General features: G+C 41.1%; 1 protein-coding gene across 1 annotated transcript in view; it reads left to right on the forward strand.

Moving 5' to 3' along the window:
- LOC311503439 (sodium channel protein type 3 subunit alpha-like) overlaps window positions 1–21,648 on the forward strand; it is a gene marked incomplete at its 5' end in the record, with an annotated part of 157,899 nt that overhangs the window by 16,232 nt on the left and 120,019 nt on the right. The window contains 3 exons of the mRNA XM_084566154.1: window positions 3,104–3,195; window positions 4,399–4,641; window positions 14,486–14,549. Coding sequence (XP_084422280.1) covers window positions 3,104–3,195; window positions 4,399–4,641; window positions 14,486–14,549 — 399 coding nt within the window. The remainder of the gene's footprint in view (window positions 1–3,103; window positions 3,196–4,398; window positions 4,642–14,485; window positions 14,550–21,648) is intronic.

Genomic DNA, 21,648 nt, shown 5'->3' on the forward strand with positions numbered 1-21,648 from the left:
TTTTCTCTGAATCTCTTATCTTATTCTGTAATCTTTTTTATTATTATTCCTAGATACACTACCAGTCAAAAGTTTGGACACACCCTCTCATTTAATGGTTTTTCTTTATTTTCATGATTATTTACATACTGAAGGCATCAAAACTATGAATCAACACATATGGAATTATGTAGTAAACAAAAAAGTGTGAAATAACTCTAAATATGATTCATATTTTAGATTTTTCAAAATAGCCACCCTTTGCTTTGATTCTCTCGTTGAGCTTCATGAGGTCGTCACCTGAAATGGTTTTCCAACAGTCTTGAAGGAGTTCCCAGAGATGCTGAGCACTTGTTGGCCCCTTTTGCCTTCACTCTGCGGTCCATCTCATCCCAAACCATCTCGATTGGATTTAAGTCAGGTGACTGTGGAGGCCAGGTCATCTGGTGCAGCACTCCATCACTCTCCTTCTTGGTCAAATAGCCCTTACACAGCCTGGAGGTGTGTTTGGGGTCATTGTCCTGTTGAAAAAATAAATGATGGTCCAACTAAACGCAAACCGGATGGGATAGCATGTTGCTGCAGGATGCTGTGGTAGCCATGCTGTGCCTTCAATTTTGAATAAATCCCCAACAGTGTCACAAGCAAAGCACCCCCACACCATCACACCAACTCCTCCATGCTTGACGGTTGGAACCATGCATGCAGAGACCATCCGTTCACCTTTTCTGCGTCGCACAAAGACACGGCGGTTGGAACCGCGAAGTTGTACTCAGACCAAAGCACAGATTTCCACTGGTCTAATGTCCATTCCTTGTGTTTCTTGGCCCAAACAAATCTCTTCTGGTTGTTGTTTTTCCTTAGTAGTGGTTTTCTAGCAGCTATTGGACCATAAAGGCCTGATTGGTGGAGTCTCCTCTGAACAGTTGATGTAGAAGTGTGTCTGCTACTAGAATTCCATGTGGCATTGATCTGGACTCTAATCTGAGGTGCTGTTAACTTGCGATTTCTGAGGCTGGTGACTCTGATGAATTTATCCTCAGCAGAGGTGACTCTTGGTCTTCCTTTCCTGGGGCGGTCCTCATGTGAGTCAGTTTCGTTGTAGCGCTTGATGGTTTTTGCAACTGCACATTCAAAGTTTTTGCAATTTTCCGGACTGACTGACCTTCAGTTCTTAAAGTAATGATGGACTGTTGTTTCACTTTACTTAGCTGATTGGTTCTTGCCATAATATGAATTCTAACAGTTGTCAAATAGGGCTGTCAACTGTATACCAACCTGACTTCTGCACAACACAACTGATGGTCCCAACCCCATTAAGAAGGCAAGAAATTCCACAAATGAACCCTGACAAGGCACACCTGTGAAGTGAAAACCATTTCAGGTGACTACATCATGAAGCTCACCGAGAGAAGTCCAAGGGTTTGCAGTGCTGTCAACAAAGCAAAGGGTGGCTACTTTGAGGACTCTAAAATATGAATCATATTTAGAGTTATTTCACACTTTTTTGTTTACTACATAATTCCATATGTGTTAATTCATAGTTTTGATACCTTCAGTGAGAATCTACACTGTAAATAGTCATAAAAATAAAGATAAACCATTAAATGAGAGGGTGTGTCCAAATTTTTGACTGGTACTGTATGTAAAGTCACCCTTGCTGATTGTATTAAAGCGGCCAACACATCTCAATAAAATGCACTGCAAGACTAAATTTTGGATTTGGTGCGCTACTGGCGCTCTAACAAATCAGGAGTGTACCTTTAAATCACTACAGCATTTTCAGACTTATGTTATGTTTGTCTTCTTTTGTTGTATGTTGACAACCACACTGCCCCCTACAGGCTGTTAACAGAGTTTATCAAAGTAGGGAACCTGCAGGCGCTGAGAACCTTTAGAGTGCTGAGAGCCCTGAAAACTATCTCAGTCATCCCAGGTAAGGCCTCACCACCAACAACAAGGTGCAACAAGGGACAGTAAAAAAAACAAAACAAAACAAAAAAAAATACTCGTCCTCGTAATTTCGTCGTGAACGTCCTCTCTTGTTCGTCCCATGTCTGCCGTGTCTTGCAGCACCAGCCCCCGCCCACATCCCACTCTCTGCCCAGTCAGAGGTCATAGGTGCAGTCACCTGACTAAAGGAACAGTAAGAAGGAAAAGTCAGATATGTCCAAGCTGAACACGTGTTAACTGGAGAATCACTGAAGGCTTCTTTAAACTCTTTTTTGACTTTGAGCACTTTTAATGTGCATCCAAGGACTGTATAAGAGAAGTGGACGTAGCCACCGCAGACCAGTGTGTTGGTGGCAGAAGCAGCCCTTTTGGACTAAAGGGTAGAGCCAGATAGAACCTGACTTAGAACCTGAGGACATTTGGAGGCAGCTTACTAAATAATAATAATAATAAAAAACATATCCAGCTCCATTGTCTGTTTTCCTGTCATTGTCATTATTCAGTACAAACATTTTTAATAGAGGCATTAGCTATATAATAGATATTTTTATTTGTTTTGGATGGCTCTTTGTAGGCCGGACATTTTACTGGTATCAATTTGTTTTATATTCACAAAGTTTCGATTTGATCAAGATATTTCAGTTTTGAAACTATTTTTTTTTTTTTTTTAGATTTTTACAAAATATCAGTCCAAGGATTTTATGAATCGTTTACAAATCTTTCAAATGAAGATCAATTTGAATCGGAATTTTTTTAAACCTAACCGAAGTTCTTTGACATGTTTGATAGATGTGATTGTCTCCGTCGATGTCGCAAAATAACCAATTAACTTTCACTTCTTTGGAGGCTGCGTCCACTTCACTTGCACCTTATCATTTACTGTTTTTTGTGATATTATCAGGTAAAAGAAAATGATTATTATTATTATCATTTTAAATAATAGTCTTTCTCCGGTTTATATCCACGTGAAAAGCTTTAAATATTTGATTTTCTCTTCTCAATAGTCTCTGGCTTGAACCTCCACCGTTGCCGTCCGACCTGGCCTGTCTCTACTGTATCTCTCTCTGTCTCTCTCCATCTTTCTCTCCCTCTGTGTTGGCTTGTTGTTCAGTGTGGTCATACCCTTCTGTGTGTGTCTGTTCTTGTGCTTCTGTCTCCCGGCTTGTTGCAGATATGTGACTGAGTTTGTGGACCTGGGTAATGTGTCAGCCTTAAGGACGTTCAGGGTGCTGCGAGCGCTCAAAACCATCTCTGTCATCCCAGGTGAGAAAGCGAACGCAGGGGAGTGAATATCAAACGCACCCCTCCTGGTCTGAGCCTGCTGGAAGCACTAAGTGGTTGTGTTTGAAGTCTCATCCTGCATACTACCTACTAAACACTGTCACAGCTGCTTTATAAGAGACATTTCAAGAAAGTGCACACAGGTAGTATGCAGAAAGAAGCTCTGACGTCTTCCTGGTAGTTGGTTGTAAGTGGACAACAGAGGATCAAACTTTAAACCCAACCAAAGTTTATAATGTGGAATTCTCTCTTCAGTACCGATGCTGACTAGCCTCTGTATGTCTCCACTGTGCATGTTAGCATGCAGCGCTAACATGACATGCCATGGTAGTGGCCATGTTATAGGAGAGTAGATGCAACATGCACGCATGTCATAACTGCAGCAGCTCATTAGTTTACAGACGCTTCCACGGCAACAATGATTCTGTTAGACACTGTGAGGATTTCTGCAGCTAAGTTGTGTCTGTTTCTAATGAACTGACTAAAGAAAAAGTGCTTTCACAGAATAAGAAGTATGAAAGAGAATGTTTCTTTGTAGGATCCAGCTAATAACAGTCAACTTGTCTGCACCCTTTGTGTTCTGAGTGTGTTTTGTTCCCGCTGTTTCCACCATACATGGATGTGTGTGTTGCTATCTGTGTGTTAAGAGGGGTTTGTGGTGTTCTCTGCTGGTTTTGTCAGTGTTCAATGTGTTAATAACAGTGACTTTTTAAACAATGAAACGCTGCCAAAGGTTGAAAACCTTAGGAGTAAAACTTTATTTTCAGCTGGAGGAATCTCTTAAGGCCTTCACCCAACAGCAACGTTTCATTTCAGTTGGCTTGATTTAATTATTTAATATTTCCAATGCATTTTTATTTTATTTTTTTTGTATTTATTACCTCTTATTCATAACGATGGCTGCTTCTTACCTCAGAAGTTTATTTAAAAATTAATATTTGGCACTGGCTTTGATGAAGTGAAGCATTTGGAATTATGAGGAGGGGAGCTTCAATGATATCTGGCAGCCATCTTTATGGAAAGTGATCTATGGTTTTAGAGATACTTTAAGTGGTTTCAAGATAGACATCCTGTTTAAACTAGCTGTTGAATTTTCCATGGACCGGTGCTTTTATTTAGTTTGAATGACATACTCAGTCAAAAACGGTCCTAATCCTTTGTACGTCCCTGGCCACGGTCCTGAAGGCCTGAAGACCATCGTGGGCGCTCTGATTCAGTCGGTGAAGAAGCTCGCTGACGTGATGATCCTCACGGTGTTTTGCCTGAGCGTCTTCGCCCTCATTGGCCTGCAGCTCTTCATGGGGAACCTGCGGCAGAAATGTGTCCGTAGCACAGAGCACTGCATCAACGACACCCTGTTGCCCAACACCACTTTCTTCTGCAACAACAAGACCTGGCGATCCCTTGAAGACTTCATCAATAATGAAGGTGAGGATCAATCTTTCAGCTTCGTTCGAAGCAAATTTGTCGTTGTTATGGTGTGATTGGCTCAGCCTGGCTTTGTTGGATTTGAGAACGCCTTTTGTCAAACTTTGCTCTGCTGTACGCATCCCATGAGGAAATGATGCCTTGAAGGCTGAGCTCAGGGCAAAATGTATATTTAGATTCCAATCTTTTTTTTGTGAAAGATGAATGCAGTCATTTTCAAGATTGGTGTAGTAGGTGTTTTCATGTAGATGAATGGTAGGATTTTTCTTGCCTTTTATTTCAGGATTTCTTTTCCCCTCACTTTTCCGGGGTATCTGTTTAATTTCTCTGTTTCAAATTTAAACCTAAATTTCTAAACTGATGAAGCTACTTGGATGAAACGTCTTCAAGAAAACTCATGGACCATGTCCATTCATGTGTCCATTCAATAATACTTGCGACATTTTAATAATTTAACAAATAAATAATTGCTGGGCAGACCCCACATTTCATGAAATAAAAGTTGAAGTGGCCATGTTTTATAAAATCCTGGTGTATTTCGCAGAAAGGGCAACATTAAAGGGACATTTCAAAGAGCAGCAGCTCTTGTTGGATGTGAGTCAGGTAAGACAGTGACAGCAGAGAAGGACCTGCTTCTAGTATGTTCTGCAGAGAGGAGGTTGTGTTTGTCGTGCTGCTGCCGTGACTGGTGTTCCCTAAATGGACTGGACAATGTCATGTTGGCACTGTGGTTACAGCTGACGTCAGTGAAGGGACACACACTGTCAGGGCCGTGATGTGTGTGCAGGCGGCTCAGCTGGGCAGAGTACATACAAGGCATCACAAACACACATGCAGAGGTCACACTGGGTCACCCGGTGCATACAGTTTGACATGTGAGGCATGTCGGCCGAGAACATAATATACGTTGTGTGGACATTGGTATACACAGGCAGGCACACACAGACGAGGTCGAGGTCGGGGTTAAGGAAGCACTTAACGCTGTTGTCATATGAAACCTGAGCTGCACGTTGGCTTTTTCTCTCACCAAATTGTTGAAGTGCCTGTGAGTCGCTGCACATGTTCTACAAGACATGATGTTCATCTGCACACAGTATGACGACATCTAGGCTGATGTTATGTCTGGATCCATGCTGCTATGTGACATGAATATTTTACTGTAACTGAACACAGCACACCACTTTTTACCACATTGGGCCAAGTCTGTCATTAACGTTCCATTACTGTTCCATTCCTCGTTTGGAAAAAGTAACGTCAGCAAGACACATACACATTACATAATATTTTCCAACTTCACCCAGTCACAGTTGATTTGAAAGTTTCATAACTCTAAATTCTAGACTCATAACCGTGGATATCTCCCATTAGCGTCATTAACACAACCGCTGCTAGCTAACTTCTTCAGCCACCAGGTCAACATTTCAATAATACTTACAATTAACTTACATATACACTATATTACCAAAAGTATTCGCTCACCTGCCTTTACTCATTCTATGAACTGAAGTGCCATCCCATTCCTAACTCATAGAATTCAATATAATGTCGGTCCACCTTTTGCAGCTATTACAGCTTCAACTCTTCTGGGATGACTGTCCACAAGGTTGAGGAGAGTGTTTATAGGAATTTTTGACCATTCTTCCAAAAGCGCATTGGTGAGGTCACACACTGATGTTGGTCGAGAAGGCCTGGCTCTCAGTCTCCGCTCTAATTCATCCCAAAGGTGTTCTATCGGGTTCAGGTCAGGACTCTGTGCAGGCCAGTCAAGTTCATCCACACCAGACTCTGTCATCCACGTCTTTATGGACCTTGCTTTGTGCACTGGTGCACAGTCATGTTGGAAGAGGAAGGGGCCCGCTCCAAACTGTTCCCACAAGGTTGGGAGCATGGAATTGTCCAAAATGTTTTGGTATCCTGAAGCATTCAATGTTCCTTTCACTGGAACTAAGGGGCCAAGCCCAGCTCCTGAAAAACAACCCCATACCATAATTCCTCCTCCACCAAATTTCACAGTTGGCACAATGCAATCTGAAATGTACCGTTCTCCTGGCAACCTCCAAACCCAGACTCGTCCATCAGATTGCCAGATGGAAAAGCGTGATTCATCACTCCAGAGAACGCGTCTCCACTGCTCTAGAGGCCAGTGGCGGCGTGCTTTACACCATTGCATCCGACGCCTTGCATTGCACTTGGTGATGTGTGGCTTGGCTGCAGCTGCTCGGCCATGGAAACCCATTCCATGAAGCTCTCTGCGTACTGTACTTGGGCTAATCTGAAGGTCACATGAAGTTTGTAGCTCTGTAGCAATTGACTGTGCAGAAAGTCGGCGACCTCTTTGCACTATGCGCTTCAGCATCCGCTGACCCCTCTCCGTCACTTTACGTGGCCTACCACTTCGTGGCTGAGTTGCTGTTTTTCCCAAACGCTTCCATTTTGTTATAATAGAGCTGACAGTTGACTGTGGAATATTTAGGAGCGAGGAAATTTCACGACTGGATTTGTTGCACAAGTGGCATCCTATGACAGTTCCACGCTGGAATTCACTGAGCTCCTGAGAGCGGCCCATTCTTTCACAAATGTCTTGTTTCACAGTCTGCATGCCTGAGTGCTTGAATTTATACACCTGGGGCCAGGCCAAGTGATTAGAACACCTGATTCTGATCATTTGAATGGGTGAGCGAATACTTTTGGTAATATAGTGTATCTGAAGTACACGTATCTGGGGAGTTCCATTATTAATTGCAGCAATGCAGCCAGGCTTTATTTCTATTTTAAATGAGCCAAAATAAGAGGGTTGTGATAAGCACAGGTCCAAGACCACTAGCGGCTTCCATCCATCACCTGACACTCAGAGTGCAAGCATCTTCAAGGGAAAAGAAATCAGGCCCTTACAGTTGTCCTTTTCAGTTACAGTTGTACATTTCTTGTACCAGACTGTAACCATGTTTATTTCTGCTATAAAGTTTTTAACATGGACTTCTATGGGGATTGACTCGAGCTTGAAGCCTCTAGTGGACATTAGTGGAACTGTAGTTTTTGGCACTTCTGCATTGACCTGCAGACACATTTATATGAGAAATCCAGTAAAACTTTTTTTTTTAGTAAAATCAGAAATGAAGATTCCATTTTTTTGCAGTAATTTCATTGTCTTTAAAAAACAGCAGGATGTGGCTCCCGCTTTCCTAATGACAAAGCCTGTACCTGTAAGACAGCAGACAAATTAATACTTTCTGTCTGGTGAGTGGTAGGCCGTTTTCAAATCAATATTTTAAATCAAGAGAACATCTTCCTGTTATTTTGATTTTCTCCTTCCTCCGCTACTTTGATGATATCACTCTTATAGCCATTTATTAAGAGGAAGAACTAAAGAAGTAAGGGAGATTTACTATTCCACTTCTGTTAAAATAAAGGGAACTTTGAGTTTACAGTAAAGGGGTTTGTCGGGACATCCTGCCTATTGCTAATGTACCGTCTGTTTATTCATTTCCAGTTTGCTTTGCCGTCCATCACATCAAACAAATGCCCCCCGCAGGCTCCTGTATCGACCTCTAAAAGCTGCCGAGAAACCTGAGAGCCGAGGCTGCTGCGCTAAAGCTCGGCCCGTTTGGCTGGTCTGAAAACAGCCGTCAGTCGGGAGATCAATGGTGGATGTTGCCCACGCTAAACATTTCCCATCAAGCCATGTTTGTCCTGTCTGGACTGACAGCAGCAGCCGCTCCTGCTGCTCCTTGTTGGAGGGTTCAATGAATTAATATCAGCAGACATCACGTTCAAGCCATTTCCCTTTTGGTGAGCTGACAAAAATGGATACAGGACACAGGAAGTGATTCAACTTTCATACAGCAGTAACCTCTTTGAAAAAAGCGTCTGGAGATATCGCAATTTTTTGATCATTAGTGAGACCCATGAAATCTCCTCCCAGTGAGCCTGCTTTTAAAAGCATATCAGCAAGAAGCACAGGTGTCCCTAATACTGATCAGAAACTACTAGAAATGCTCACTACGTCACCAAATGTGGACTCCTCTGCTGAGCCAAAGAAAGTAAAATCAGAAATTAAATATAAAAAAAATAAATAAATAAATAGAATATCACCTGCCTTGTCCTTTATTTTGGAAGTTCAAGGCGGTTCTTTGGTTCCAGCTCCTCTTCTTGGCATGTTAAGGTCTTCTCGTGGAAGCCACTGAAACAAAAATTACTCCGCGTGTTGTGTATGTCCAAGGGATAATTGGAAGTTGGTCATTTGCAGTCAAGATGAAGATGTGCATTTACGTTTTGGTAAGTTAGTCACCAGATTTATTATGGTTCATCCCTGGAGAAGCGTGAATATCCACATCAAATGTATATGGCCAGCTGTTCACGCACATCTTGTTGGTTCATCCAAAACTATTCAAAATCCTCACAATTGTGACGACATGTTTTAGGATGGTCTCCACTAAGATTTAGGATCAACCTTTTAGAGTTTGTAGTTTAAATTGAGAAATATTAAGATCTACCACCGCAAATATAATTTGTAGTGGTGGATCTGCTGGGCACATGAGTCTAGCGTGGGTCAGTCACCAAAAAATGAATGAAATGTATTCAGGCTACATTGCATCTTTCCCAGCAAATACAAATTATGGCCACAGCTGGAGCATTTCTTTTGGGTAGGATGAGGAGGTAAAAACATGAAAGTGATAAGATCAACACATTTTATTGTTTTGCTCTTTTATAGTTGCATTATTAAGTTTGGTTTTGATGAATGAGCGTAAATTCATTTTGACAATAAATGAATGGATGACTGATATCTTTGCCCCGTGGGTGTACAAATTAACTCTCAATCTAATTTGCTTTGACCAATAGCTCTCCTTGCTGTCTCTGCTATACCTGCAGGTTTGCAGATGAAAAAAAATCTGAGGGCCGGAGGGAGGTGTATTTAGGCTTGACACAGTAATTTGCTGCTCTCTACTTTTAAAAAGAAATGAAATTAAGCCCACTCTCTCGACGTCCCGTAGAGACAATTTTCCAAGTTTCTGCAGCTCTGTAAAATCTTCCCAGATGGGGGTCGCTCGGAAAAAATCCTTTATTAAATGTCAGCCCATGGGCTTATATGCATTTATTTGTGTGCGTGTGTGGGGTGGGGTGGGGGAGGTGGGGGGCAGAAACCTGAATGATGAAGTTCAGGTAATGACTTAGTACACTGTTCCTATCTGCTTTGTCTAGGGACCGAATGCCTCAGTGACTAATCTTGGTGCTGCATAAAGCCTTCATGGTTACTTTGAGCTCGTGAACAAAAGCACTCCAGACTTCAGAAGTTTTTTGGGGGGGATGTAGCCTCCCAGATGCACTTGATACCGAATGAATGGCTGGGCTACTAAAAAGCTTAAGTGCCTTTGGTGCAGTGGCGGTCAGACGTGGTCAGAGCCAAACAGTAGCGCCACAGAACCCGCTTCTGTTTGTCAGAAAACTTTGTATGTGTTCAGCCACAGTAATGGAAAGAGGAGCACAGCTTTTGTTGTCTTTGTAGACTTTGAAATGTGGAAGTGCTTTGTTTCTCTCTGACAAGCCCAGGTTTTCACTGAAAAGTCTTTAAACTTTGTCTCGCAGGGTGCAGCAGCTTCCTTTGTTTCCTTGAAAGCATTTAGAACAATAAGAACATGGCTCCCATTTGAATATTTTTCTACTGGAATGTTATGTAATTGGTCATGGCAAATTATGCGTTGAATAAAAGATGAGTATCTTGAATAGTTGTTCTCGTAAGGGAAATGGATAAAAATTTGATGCCAGTATTTAAGGTCACTGTGTCCTGCATCAGATCCGGAGAGCCCTCATCTATCAGGGTATGCTGGAGCTCTCCCGATCAAAATACACCTTCTGCTTGTGATGCGATGATTTTCAGAACAGAAAGGGTTGGTGTCCTCAGGACAAAAAGTGAGACAGAAAACTTATGTGCGTCCTTATGAAACTGGTGGCAACATGGTGATGACTCTATTTATGGATTTTTGTAGGTGCTGACGCATCTAGTGGCTAGTTACAATCATTTTAAAATAAATGTGAGCGTTAAAAGTCTAGCTGTGTTAATGTTCATTCATTTTCCGTTCCCTCAAAGGGTTATTTAAAATGTGTGTATTTGTGTGTCTAAGCTGTTGAGTTCTTAAGTTCAGTGAATTTACTTTGCCTTGTAAATGAAGCCACAGATCACAGGGACCCTACTTGAAATTAGTTGATTCAAATTGTTCTTTCATAATTATATAAAAAAATATATAAATACCTTCTCTTGAGAAATTGTTGTTTAACCGGTCTGGAAGATGTCTATCAGTTCATTCTATAAGTTCACTTGTGCTGACGTAACTGACACCTTACAAGGACTTTCAATGGGAAAGGGATCTTTCTGTCACAACTGATGACTGTGAATGGAATGATGTGCGGGGAAATGCTAAATTAATTTGCAATTATACCAATGTCATACAGCTATACACAGAATGCATCCCTAACCACAGAAATAAATTCAACACTACCTTTTCACCCATGTGCCTTAAATGCAAGACATAAATTGATGCTCTAACTCATTGTCTTTGGTCAAGTCATAAGCTGCAAAGGTACTGCTCTAATGTATTATTAGAAATAGGAAAGATACTGGGTCAGAAATTGGAATGAAACACACTCCACTTGTTTTAGGCCTCCCAACCAAGCATGGCACATTAGGAAATAAGAGATTGTATTATGTTATACAATGTGGTGAAGTATACTGCAATGAAAAGCATTCACTGGATCAGTGAAAGGAACTGTAAGTGTGAAAGGCTGGCATAGAGTGTTGTTTGATTTAGTAGCTTGAATATCTTACGTGCATAGTACACTTTAAGTCAAATCAGTTTTATGAGTTGAACTGTTCTCTCCAACTTGTCGGAGAGTTGCTGTCCCAAGCCAAGGACTTCAAGTATCTCTTGGTGACAGTTAAATGGACCACAGGATGGACAGGTATTTTGATGCTGAGAGCCGAGGCTGCAGAAGTAATGCTAGTGTAGTGGAGGCAGGGAGCTGAGCCATACAGCGAGACTTTCAATTAATCAGTCATTCAAACCCTCACAGTTCATCATGAGGTTTGGGCAGTGACAGCTGAAATAAGGTTCCTCTGTAAAGTGATTGGGCTCAGACTTAGAGAGAGGGTGAGGAGAGGATCTACCCTAAGCGAGGTGTTACTTGAGTGGAAGGAGGCTCCAGGATTGGCCAAATATTAGCTGGAGAGATTACATGTCTCATCTCGCTTGGGGAAGCCTCAGGATCCCTCAGGAGGAACTAGAAAACGTTGCCACGGTTAGCCTGTTGCCACTGCGAAGCAAAACTTAACATGTGGCAGCAACTCATGCCTTCTCAAAGTAAGAGATATCAATTTGAACACACTGAGCCCAGTTTAACTAGATTATCTATGTCAGCACTGTGTGAACAGTAAAGCAACTGCTTTCATCTCCACAAACATGTTCTCACTCTCCCAGCTGCCACATAATGTGGTGAAGTGGTTAGTCTTTTGCAATTCTGCATCTGGCTGAAAGTATGATCTCAGTCTGCAGTTTAATCTGGACTAAAATTTATTCATCATTTGATCATAGTCTTACATGTGTTAGTAGTTTAGTTAAATTGAGTGAATTTTGTTTAGTGATGTAGCTCTGAATGTTCTACATACTGAATTTACAGTGTAAAAAAGAGAAAAAACATTGACAGAGAAAGTGAGAAATACGTGTTCAGCCTCTAGTTTGATGTGCTCCTGTAGATGTTATTGACTACCAGGCCTTTAATTGACCAGCTCTGTTATATAATTTAATGTATGATATTTATTAACACCCCCAGTATGCATTGAGATCGTGTTTGAGAGATCCTATCTCTGACGACATTTGGAGGTGGTTTAGGTCGCATGTGTCTGCACATTTCTGCATTCTGTGTTCTGGAGCAGCAGTAGTGATCCATTAGGGACAGCAGCTGTTACAGATGATGTCTGGGTTTATTTGCATACAGAGCGCGGAACTGAGATCGGATGTGGAGACGCAATTGGAGGTGCGTGTTATTGCCAGGTCTGGACACACGTACCTAAAACTGGCCATCAGATAGCCCAGACTGGACCTTAATGCAAGGTCTGAGCAGGCCTTAAGTTCAACCTTGGTTTTGAGGTAGTTCTTGACCTCCACAGTTTAAGTTCTCTATCTGGTATCCACATGAACTTTTCTGAAGACTCATTTAGCTTGAAACCTAAACAAAACCTTGAAAAACCTTGAAACCTAGAAAAATCTTCTATTTGTTGTCACCAAATTCACAAATATCCATACACTGAAATCTCCCACTTTCAGCACTGCTCTGGAGCTAGTGTGATTCTTCCCAGCATGGATGATTAAAAACATTTATTCTCAAACCACTACATCCTCAAACTACTGCAGCTAAGAAGTGCTTGTTTTCTTCCTGCAGACATGCATTAAAAGTGTCAGAGCTTGTTACCGTTGATACTTTTGTTCTTGAGTGGGATGGAGGAGTACCTGAAGGACTCCACGTGACGACATTTAAGTGTATTAATGTACTTGGAAATTGCTTGTGGTCAGATTTAAGTATTGAATAAATGCTCAGCAAACCGTGTTTGCTTTAATGGTTTGGGTTTTATGGCCTCCTGCACAGACGGTTTCTAACCAGGCAAAAACACACAAGCTGAGTTTGATGAGCTTATTGATCCCGTGGTAACACAGCCAGCTAGCCAGTCAGCCAGAGAACTGAGCACTAACTTCCATTGTGATACCCGAAAACATCAAAAGGGCTGTCTGAACTGAACTGATCTGACCATTGTTAGTTTCCATGGGTGAGGAATTATAAAGCTGTTGCTTCAGCATTCAACATTGCACATACTTGTTTTTTTTTTTTTTTTCTGGAAACAAATGGTGAGTTTTATAATTGTACAAAACTACATGTCCTTGTATTCAGATGAGAAAAAAATGTTGTGAAAGAGGTAGATAAAAAATCAAAATATTCTGAGTTGTCTGACACTTGAAAAACGAAACAGTTTTAATCCTCCGTGGTAGAGAGCATTAAGTTTGCACCATATGTGATATGTCAGGACCTGCGGAGGGAGACGTTCTCAAAAGAACTGATCCAAATTAAGATGCATCCACTGTTACCTCACAAAAACAAGAATTCATACGCTAGTGATGACCAAATTTCATGGAAATATTTAACTGAAGTCCACCCTCTTCACTCCCTACCCCTAGATGACAACCAGGTCTGGAGGGCCGTAACTTTGGTTCTCTGGTTTTTATCATCTTGATCTTCAGGTGACTGTCTTTACACTATGTGTCTAAGCCCTCTCTATAGTAGACATCTGCATAAAAACAGTACAGACGACATGATTCTCACTGGATTCAATCGCGTCACTTTCATTTTCTATACTTAGTTATTTTTTATTCAATTCCTTCCAAGTGTTCATTACATGTAAAATATGAGTCAGGATCGACTGCATTGATGTAAACTGGTTTGGACTTGGGTTAGTTCACTCTGACATTTGCAGCTTTGTGTGAACACACCACAGAAGGCTGTTCAGAAGCAGAGCTCAATGTAATTTTCTGTAATTGCATGTTGTCACTTACTGTAAAGGTGCACAAGCATTTTCATGCATTCTTGTTCATTAGACCTGTACTACTGCAAAACACGGAGAAACTAGGGACTCGTCACTCAAAGCCCCTTCAGTCCTGATGAGCAGCCCCATCAAAATACAATGACACCTCCGAGCCTCTGTAGGAGGAGAAGGGGGAGGATTCTCTGAAAGTAATTATCAGACTTATTTATAGTTTAAGAAAACTGGATCGGAAACTGATTTTCACGTCTCTTTTTTTTCTAGACAACTTCTACAAAGTGGAGGGAGCTAAGGATGCCTTAATCTGTGGGAACAGCAGCGACGCAGGGTGAGTCGACACATTCTCTTCTTTACAAGAAAAATGGGCTTGGTTTGTGGTTTTTATTTATGCAAATATTTGCTTTTTTGTAGCCGTTTTTTCAACTTATGACTTGAGTATCCAGTTGGTCATTCCCGCTGTGGATCATACACAGATGCATTATTTGTGTTGCGATAGGTGTCCAGATAGTCGGCAGTATTAGTTAGCATCAGGTCATGCATTGTGCCTCACTAGGTATGTTTAAACTGATACAGAGGAAAAAATACCTCACGCAACGGATAGACCTCCAACCAATCAGAGCAACGGATTATGTGACATTAAGCCATTAAGCTATTCTCGAAAAAGTTCTTAATTGCTGTTAGTTGTTCGTCCTTTAAAGGTATTTCACTGTTAAAATCTGCACACCTGTAGGAAAATGGACCCTCCTGTTGCACACGTTTCATATTTGCATATTCTGAAACAAAGATTTTATGATTTCTTGTTTAACTGCAGCCACATTTAGAAGGGATTTAGGTTTGTAATATACTCTGCTCTAGTCAGTGGTTTTAGTCCAGTTTTTAGTGTGTTTCATTTAATTTTTTCATTTGAAACAACTGCATCTGAAATGACATGTTTTTCTACATTCAGAGGCTACTTCTATCATTTAAATCCTTTAAACCACGCCTTTGTATTTTAAATTAAAATTTCATCTTCTGAATGAAAATGGAGGCAACACATAGACTTGATTTATTACCATAAAAAGAAAATGAAGCCGTCATGTGAGCTTGTTAAAGTATAATGTCGGCTACAGGTAGGTGCTGTTCTTTCTGCTCTTTGTCACACCGGCACCATTAATCGTTGCTGAACTTTCAGTTACAAGCTCCTGTTTGTAATGCACACAACTGTGACTACATTACTCTGACACTTTGTGTCCTGCATCGTTGGCACTAGTCGGACCTCTGTCAATGCATTTTCAGCTGATTAAGCATGTTGAATCGATGGTGGAATGAGTTGCCAGAGTTACAGAGATCACTCTGGCTGATCAGCTAAGACAACCAGAGCAGGAAAAGAAAAATAGGAAATGATGAAAGTCTCTTCTCACAAATATTTTCACAACAACATGATGATCTAGAATGAATAAAGTGTAGATCAACTGATAGCATGGGCCAGCTCCGTACAACAGTCGATAGCTCTTCCTAGCTTAGCCTACCTCTCAGGTGCAGAATTTATGTACCAGTTGGTTGTGGGTTGTAGTCTTTGTGGTGCATCCAAATGCAACTTTTTGGAGGCATGAGGCGATGTAATTGTTGACCTTCGTTGCTGGTTGTTCTTTGATGTAGGTTTGGTGTGGCTGGGCCTTAAAATGCCAGCCCTCCTCCAAATCTTCCATCATATTGTTTATGACGTTCTAATTAGGGGCAGCACAAATATGTGTCTTTATGTATAACCAAAAACCTTTGGTGGTTGCTAAAATGTCCCTGCAAGATATTATGTCCTGAGTGTGTCTCATCATGTGTCAGAATCTTGCTGCTGGTATGTTGTACTGCAGAGTTGTATCACATGTCAGAAAAGACTAGTGTCTGACTGTCCACCCTGAGAGCAGGATGCTGACAAACACTGAATGACACAGCCATGACAACACTGTGTGTGTGTACGCGCGCGCACGTGTGTGTGTGTGTGTCATCGTCTAACTTGGGCCCCATTCAGACCATGCATTAACATCCGACTCAGCAGTGAGATGAAACACACCCAGGACGCATTGAGGACACATTTGATTGATCCAATCTCAGACCACATGTGGAGGTGGTCTGGGACACATTTAATCTGATTCATTTTGTAGTGTGAACACATAATGATTCCGGGTCACACTGAAGACTACCTACTCAACAGGTGTGTTTTTGCGGAATGAGAGCCTTTGACAATATTTTATTTTTGTAGCTGTTAATAATAAATGTAAACAAGAATCAACAAATGAATTATTTAATAGTACACTGTGCCAGTACACTGTGCCAATCACTGTGTGATTCTGGCATTAAGAAATCATCATGTGGTTAATAACTGATGCGATCATGTTGATGTGTAGGGAGCCATTTGTAACTAAGTTACATATTTCGGTGTCTTTATTTCCCTTTATTACCAGAGATTTGACTAGCTGTGACATTATAGTGTGTATGAACATTTTCAGGGTTCATTTCCAATTTGTCTGTAAGATAACATTGGGGGGAGATCAACAAATACATAATAACTTAATGTGGGTGATTTCAGTGAGAAACTTTAAAGCTTGCTCAAAAATATGTATCATCTCCCCAAGTCATGACACACACAACAAATAGCTGTTCATGGTTTTAATTCAGCTGTACGTAGAGATCCATTAGAGACAGCAGCTGTTACAATACTCTGCTGTCCAGATGGTGTTTGTGCTTATTTGCATACAAACAAACTGAGATCAGATCTCACATGCTGCCCGGGAAAATACTTGTAAACACGTTTTGATGCTAGGTGTGAACACAGGTATTGGACCTGGACAGGTGCAATCAGATTGCCCATGTCGATTGTTAATGTGAGGTCTGAACAGGGCTTCAGTTAGCTCAAGCTAACCGTTAAAACCTATCTAAGGATTCGAGTACGCGGCTAGCATCTGCATGGAGAGCCAGACCTTAAGGAGGAGGCAGTTCAGGAGAGGTGAAGCAAAAAGGAGGATAGGCAAAAAGAGAAAAGGGAGAAGAAGATAAATGAGAGGGGGAAAGGGACAGATGGGTATTAGATGATAAAGGAGAGAGTGGCAAAACAGAAGGTGAGGAAGATGGAATGAGGAGAATGGCGCAGATAACAGATAAAGTAAGTGGTGGAAAAGATAAAGGGAAAGATGGGATCAAAATCAGGAAACGAGAAGATTAGATTAAACTTTGTTGTCATTGCCTATAGTACAGGTACATACACAACAAAATGCTGCTTGGCATCTAACCAGAAGTGTAAATAGCAAAAAGTGCAAAATTAAATCAATAACAGGCCACAAGCTAAGGTTATTGTACAGGACACGGCTACTGTATTAAGTAAGTTAGTATCTTACAATAATAGTATACAAAAAAATGAATACTAATATATAGATTGTATATGCAGTATGGATAGTCAACATACCCACAAATACAGTATAGATGTATAGATATTCATATAAATACATTCATACATACATTTATACATCTAAACATCCATAAATACAGATAAGGTGAATAACTTGTGATTATATATTCATCACAAAACATGTTAGTGGGTGGGACACAATAGGCAATAAGTGAACATTTTTTCTTCAAAGTTGATGTGTTAGATGCCGGAAAAATGAGTAAGGATTTTAGTGAGTTTGACAAGCGCCAAACTGTGATGGCTAGATGAGTGGGTCAGAGCGTATCCAGAACTGCAGCTCATGTGGAGTGTCCCCCGGTCAGTATCTATCAAAAGGGGTCCAAGGCAGTGACAGTGGTGAAGTGGGGAGTGGCCTGTTTGGTCCGATGCAACAGACGAGCTATTGTAGATCAGGTTGCTGAAGAATGTTTTCACAGTGCATCGCAGTTTGTTGCATATGGGGCTGCATAGCTGCAGAACAGTCAGGGCATCCATGCTGACCCTTGTCCACTGCTGAAAGCTCCAACTGCTGGAGCACAGGGTCCTGCTATCCATGTGCATGTTACTTTGACACATACCACCTACTTAGGCATTGTTGTAGATCATGTCCACCCTTTCACGGAAATGGTATTCCCTGATGGTTGTGGCCTCTGTCGGCAGGATAATGTGCCCCACCACAAAGCAAAAATGGTTCAGGAATGGTTTGAGGAGCACAACAACGAGGAATTTGAGGCGTTGACTTGGCCTCCAAATTCCCCAGATCTCAATCCAGTTAAGCATCTGGACAAACAAGTCCGATCTGTTGCTCATATCCTGGTGCCAGATAGCACAACACACTGTAAATATGCACCTACATATACATATATGCATGTTACTGTGAGTGTTATTAAATATATACAGTATGGAATGCATTATACAGTATTAAGAGAAGAAAAAGAAGTTAGTAACATGAGAAAGAAGGAGAGAATGAAGCCAAAAGAAAAAGGAGAGAGAACAGATATGGTAGAAAAGGAAGCAGTTAATACCAGCCAATAAGCAGGATGAGATAAGAGAGAAATAAAGATGGTTTGTAGAAAAATAAAAGGATTAAAGGATGTAGAGAAAAGTGCAAAAAAGAAAGAAACCAGCACAGAAAAATAAGATAATGATGAACAGAATGTGACAGGAATGAGAGAGAGAAAAGAAAAAGGTGTGAGTGACAAATGGTGAGAGAAACAGAAGAGTGAGGGTTAGACAAGAGGTTGGCTTGGGTACAGAGGAGGAAGTTGGTGACTCAAAGTTTAAAGAAAAGTTCTTTTTCAACTCATAACTCTGAAGCCAAACTTCTTCAGTTGTCCTCTAATCATCCTCATTATCTTCAGTAACAATAAGCACTTTTGGTTATCAAATAGATTCTCAAATTCACCTGAAATGTACTGATAATGGGAAGGTAAACAATGACTCTGCTAACTCTGCGCTGTTATACTCAAAGCCTCAAAGCCTCTGAAGGGAGAAGACCTCGGTTTATTTCCTGCTGTCAACCAGCTGTTTGTGTGGTAACATTTGCTAATTAACTCTAACCTCAAAGTACAGCTTAGACTGAAGGCTGTGTCTTAAGTTTTGTAGGTAGTTGGTCTGAAACCAAATTATCAAAAAAGCAAAGTAATTTAAATGTATCCTGAGGGGAACATGAAACTCATCCAAATAACCAAATGTCATCCAAGAGCTGGGAGTCATGGAAGTACACATCTCAATGACCAAAACCAAAACAGGTTTCTGTAAATTTGCAATTGATCATCAAAATTTAATGAGACAATGTTTTTAAACATGTTAATCTAAATCAGTGGTGTTGATGACCAAATGACTAATTAGTCATAGATTTTGGACCAGGGGTTATTTCTTGGGGTTAAAATTGGGGTTAAAATTTGATATTATTGTCAACTTTTTAAGTCTCGTCCACTTACATGGAGGAGGTGGAGTTTATGACCTATACTGCAGTCAGACACCAGGGGGAGCTCTACTTGCTTTAGCTTAACTTTTCAGGAGCTGTCATGGCGTCTACTCTTTGTACAGTCTAACAGACAATAAAACTAAGCACTTCAGCAATAAACTTGAAAACTATGCCTAGGACTACTTTTTAACACACAGAAAACTGATCAGAAATTGATAAGGGAATCAATAAGGAACTGGATCAGCCAAAGCAGAATTTATAGTGGTATTGATATTGCTCAAATCTAATCAATTCTCATCCCCAGTAGTGACTGGAAATGAGCAACTCACGTTGAAGTTGAAGTTAAAACATGCTGAACAGTCACTGCAACAGAAAAGAGAGAAGACGTCTGAATAGACTGTGTGTGGGAGGCATAAGGTGGGAGATGCATTTCAGACCAATAACAGTTGTTGTGCTCTGCACTGCGTAGTTACTTTAATACATTTTTATATTACATTCTGCATCCCAGCATTTCACACTGATGCATCTTCTTATCATACATACAGAAATGTTTTTGCTGCGTAGCCTAAAATTTGAAATGGAATTTTCTTCCTGAAAATTATAACCAATCCCAAGATTTGAGGTTGTGTCACAACTTTGTCTGGATTTGTCTTTGAACATGAACCAGACCAAATTTAAGGTGTGAAATCCCCCTCCCTGTTGTTCTGCAGCGACACAAAGTGAGTCAACAGTGTCAAGAGTGAATGAGTTCTCAGAGACAGGGAGAAAATAGAAAGAGCGAGCAGTGTTGACAGTGATGTTGATCACACTGCTGTTTGCTTCCTGTGCTAAAGCTGCTTTGCTCACGCATGATCCTGATTCGCTGAGCTGGAGGGCAAAGGTCACTGATCTAACTCACTCTGGCATACACACCGATGCACTGCGTCTCCCAGAACCAGCCGCAACATACCGAACCACAGGCTCTTCATTAGTCTATAAGACATTTGCTTTGGGAACACAAGGGCTGAGATTTGCGTCCTGTGTTCTGCACCTTCAAAGGAGAAAACTGGTGTTCTTTGCTTCCTGTTGCCCTGAAGGGACAGTTCCCAGAGTTGCACACATCATGGTGCACAATGATTGTCTGATGGAGAAGCCATTTTGTGTTTGTCTTTGTTTAAACTGTGATCATCTTAGTCATTTTCTTGGGGTTTGGGCGTCTCGCCACATCTTGTCCTGTCCTGTCCTGTCCCGTGTTGTGTCGTGTCGTCTCATCCTGTCCTGTCTCGTCTCGTCTCGTCTCATCTCTTCTTGCCTTCCCTTGTCTTATTTTATCTTGACTCATCTTACTTTCTTTTATCTCTTCTTGATTTGATTCATCTCATCTCATCTCATCTCATCTCATCTCATCTCATCTCATATTGTCATGGCCTGTCTCGTCTCGTCTTGTCTCATTTCATCTTATATCATCTTATATGATCGTGTGGCCTCTGCAGCCCTGCACTCAGCACTTTCTGTGAGTGCATCTGGTCGTAGCAGAGCCAGGAACACAACTAGCCCGAGGGGCGGGGTTACAAAGCAAACAAACATCTGGCACATAGATATATGTGTGTACAGAGAATACTTCTTTTGATTTATCTACTAATGTTAAGTGCTTAAACCCACATAGGACTGTTGTGCTCTTCTCCATTAGCTCCAAGTTTGTTAGAATAATACGTTCATTTGCTTTCTAACAGTTATCTAAGTGCATGCTCAGAGGAGTTTCTACAAGCCAAAACAAAAACTAGTCTTAGGCAATAGAGTGAGGACCTACTAATATGGTACTAGTGGATTTAGTTTGTCCAAGATACTTTTTATCCCACTTTAAAATCTGCATTTACCAGTCTTTCAGTTTCCATCTTACTGTTTGCTCGCTGGATCAAAACAAGCCCTTCTTTGGAAAGTCAACCCACTACATTGGGGCCGTGCTGTACCAATACCCCGGCATGTGTTTCACATCAACCAGCAGCGATGACAGAGAACACTTAGACTCTGAACTGTTTGGGTTAAGAACATGCAGTTGATGTGATTGAACAGTTCCCTGGCTTTCTTTCCCTGGCAACT

This window comes from Chelon labrosus (assembly GCF_963514085.1).
Source record: "Chelon labrosus genome assembly, chromosome: 18".
NCBI lineage: Eukaryota > Metazoa > Chordata > Actinopteri > Mugiliformes > Mugilidae > Chelon > Chelon labrosus.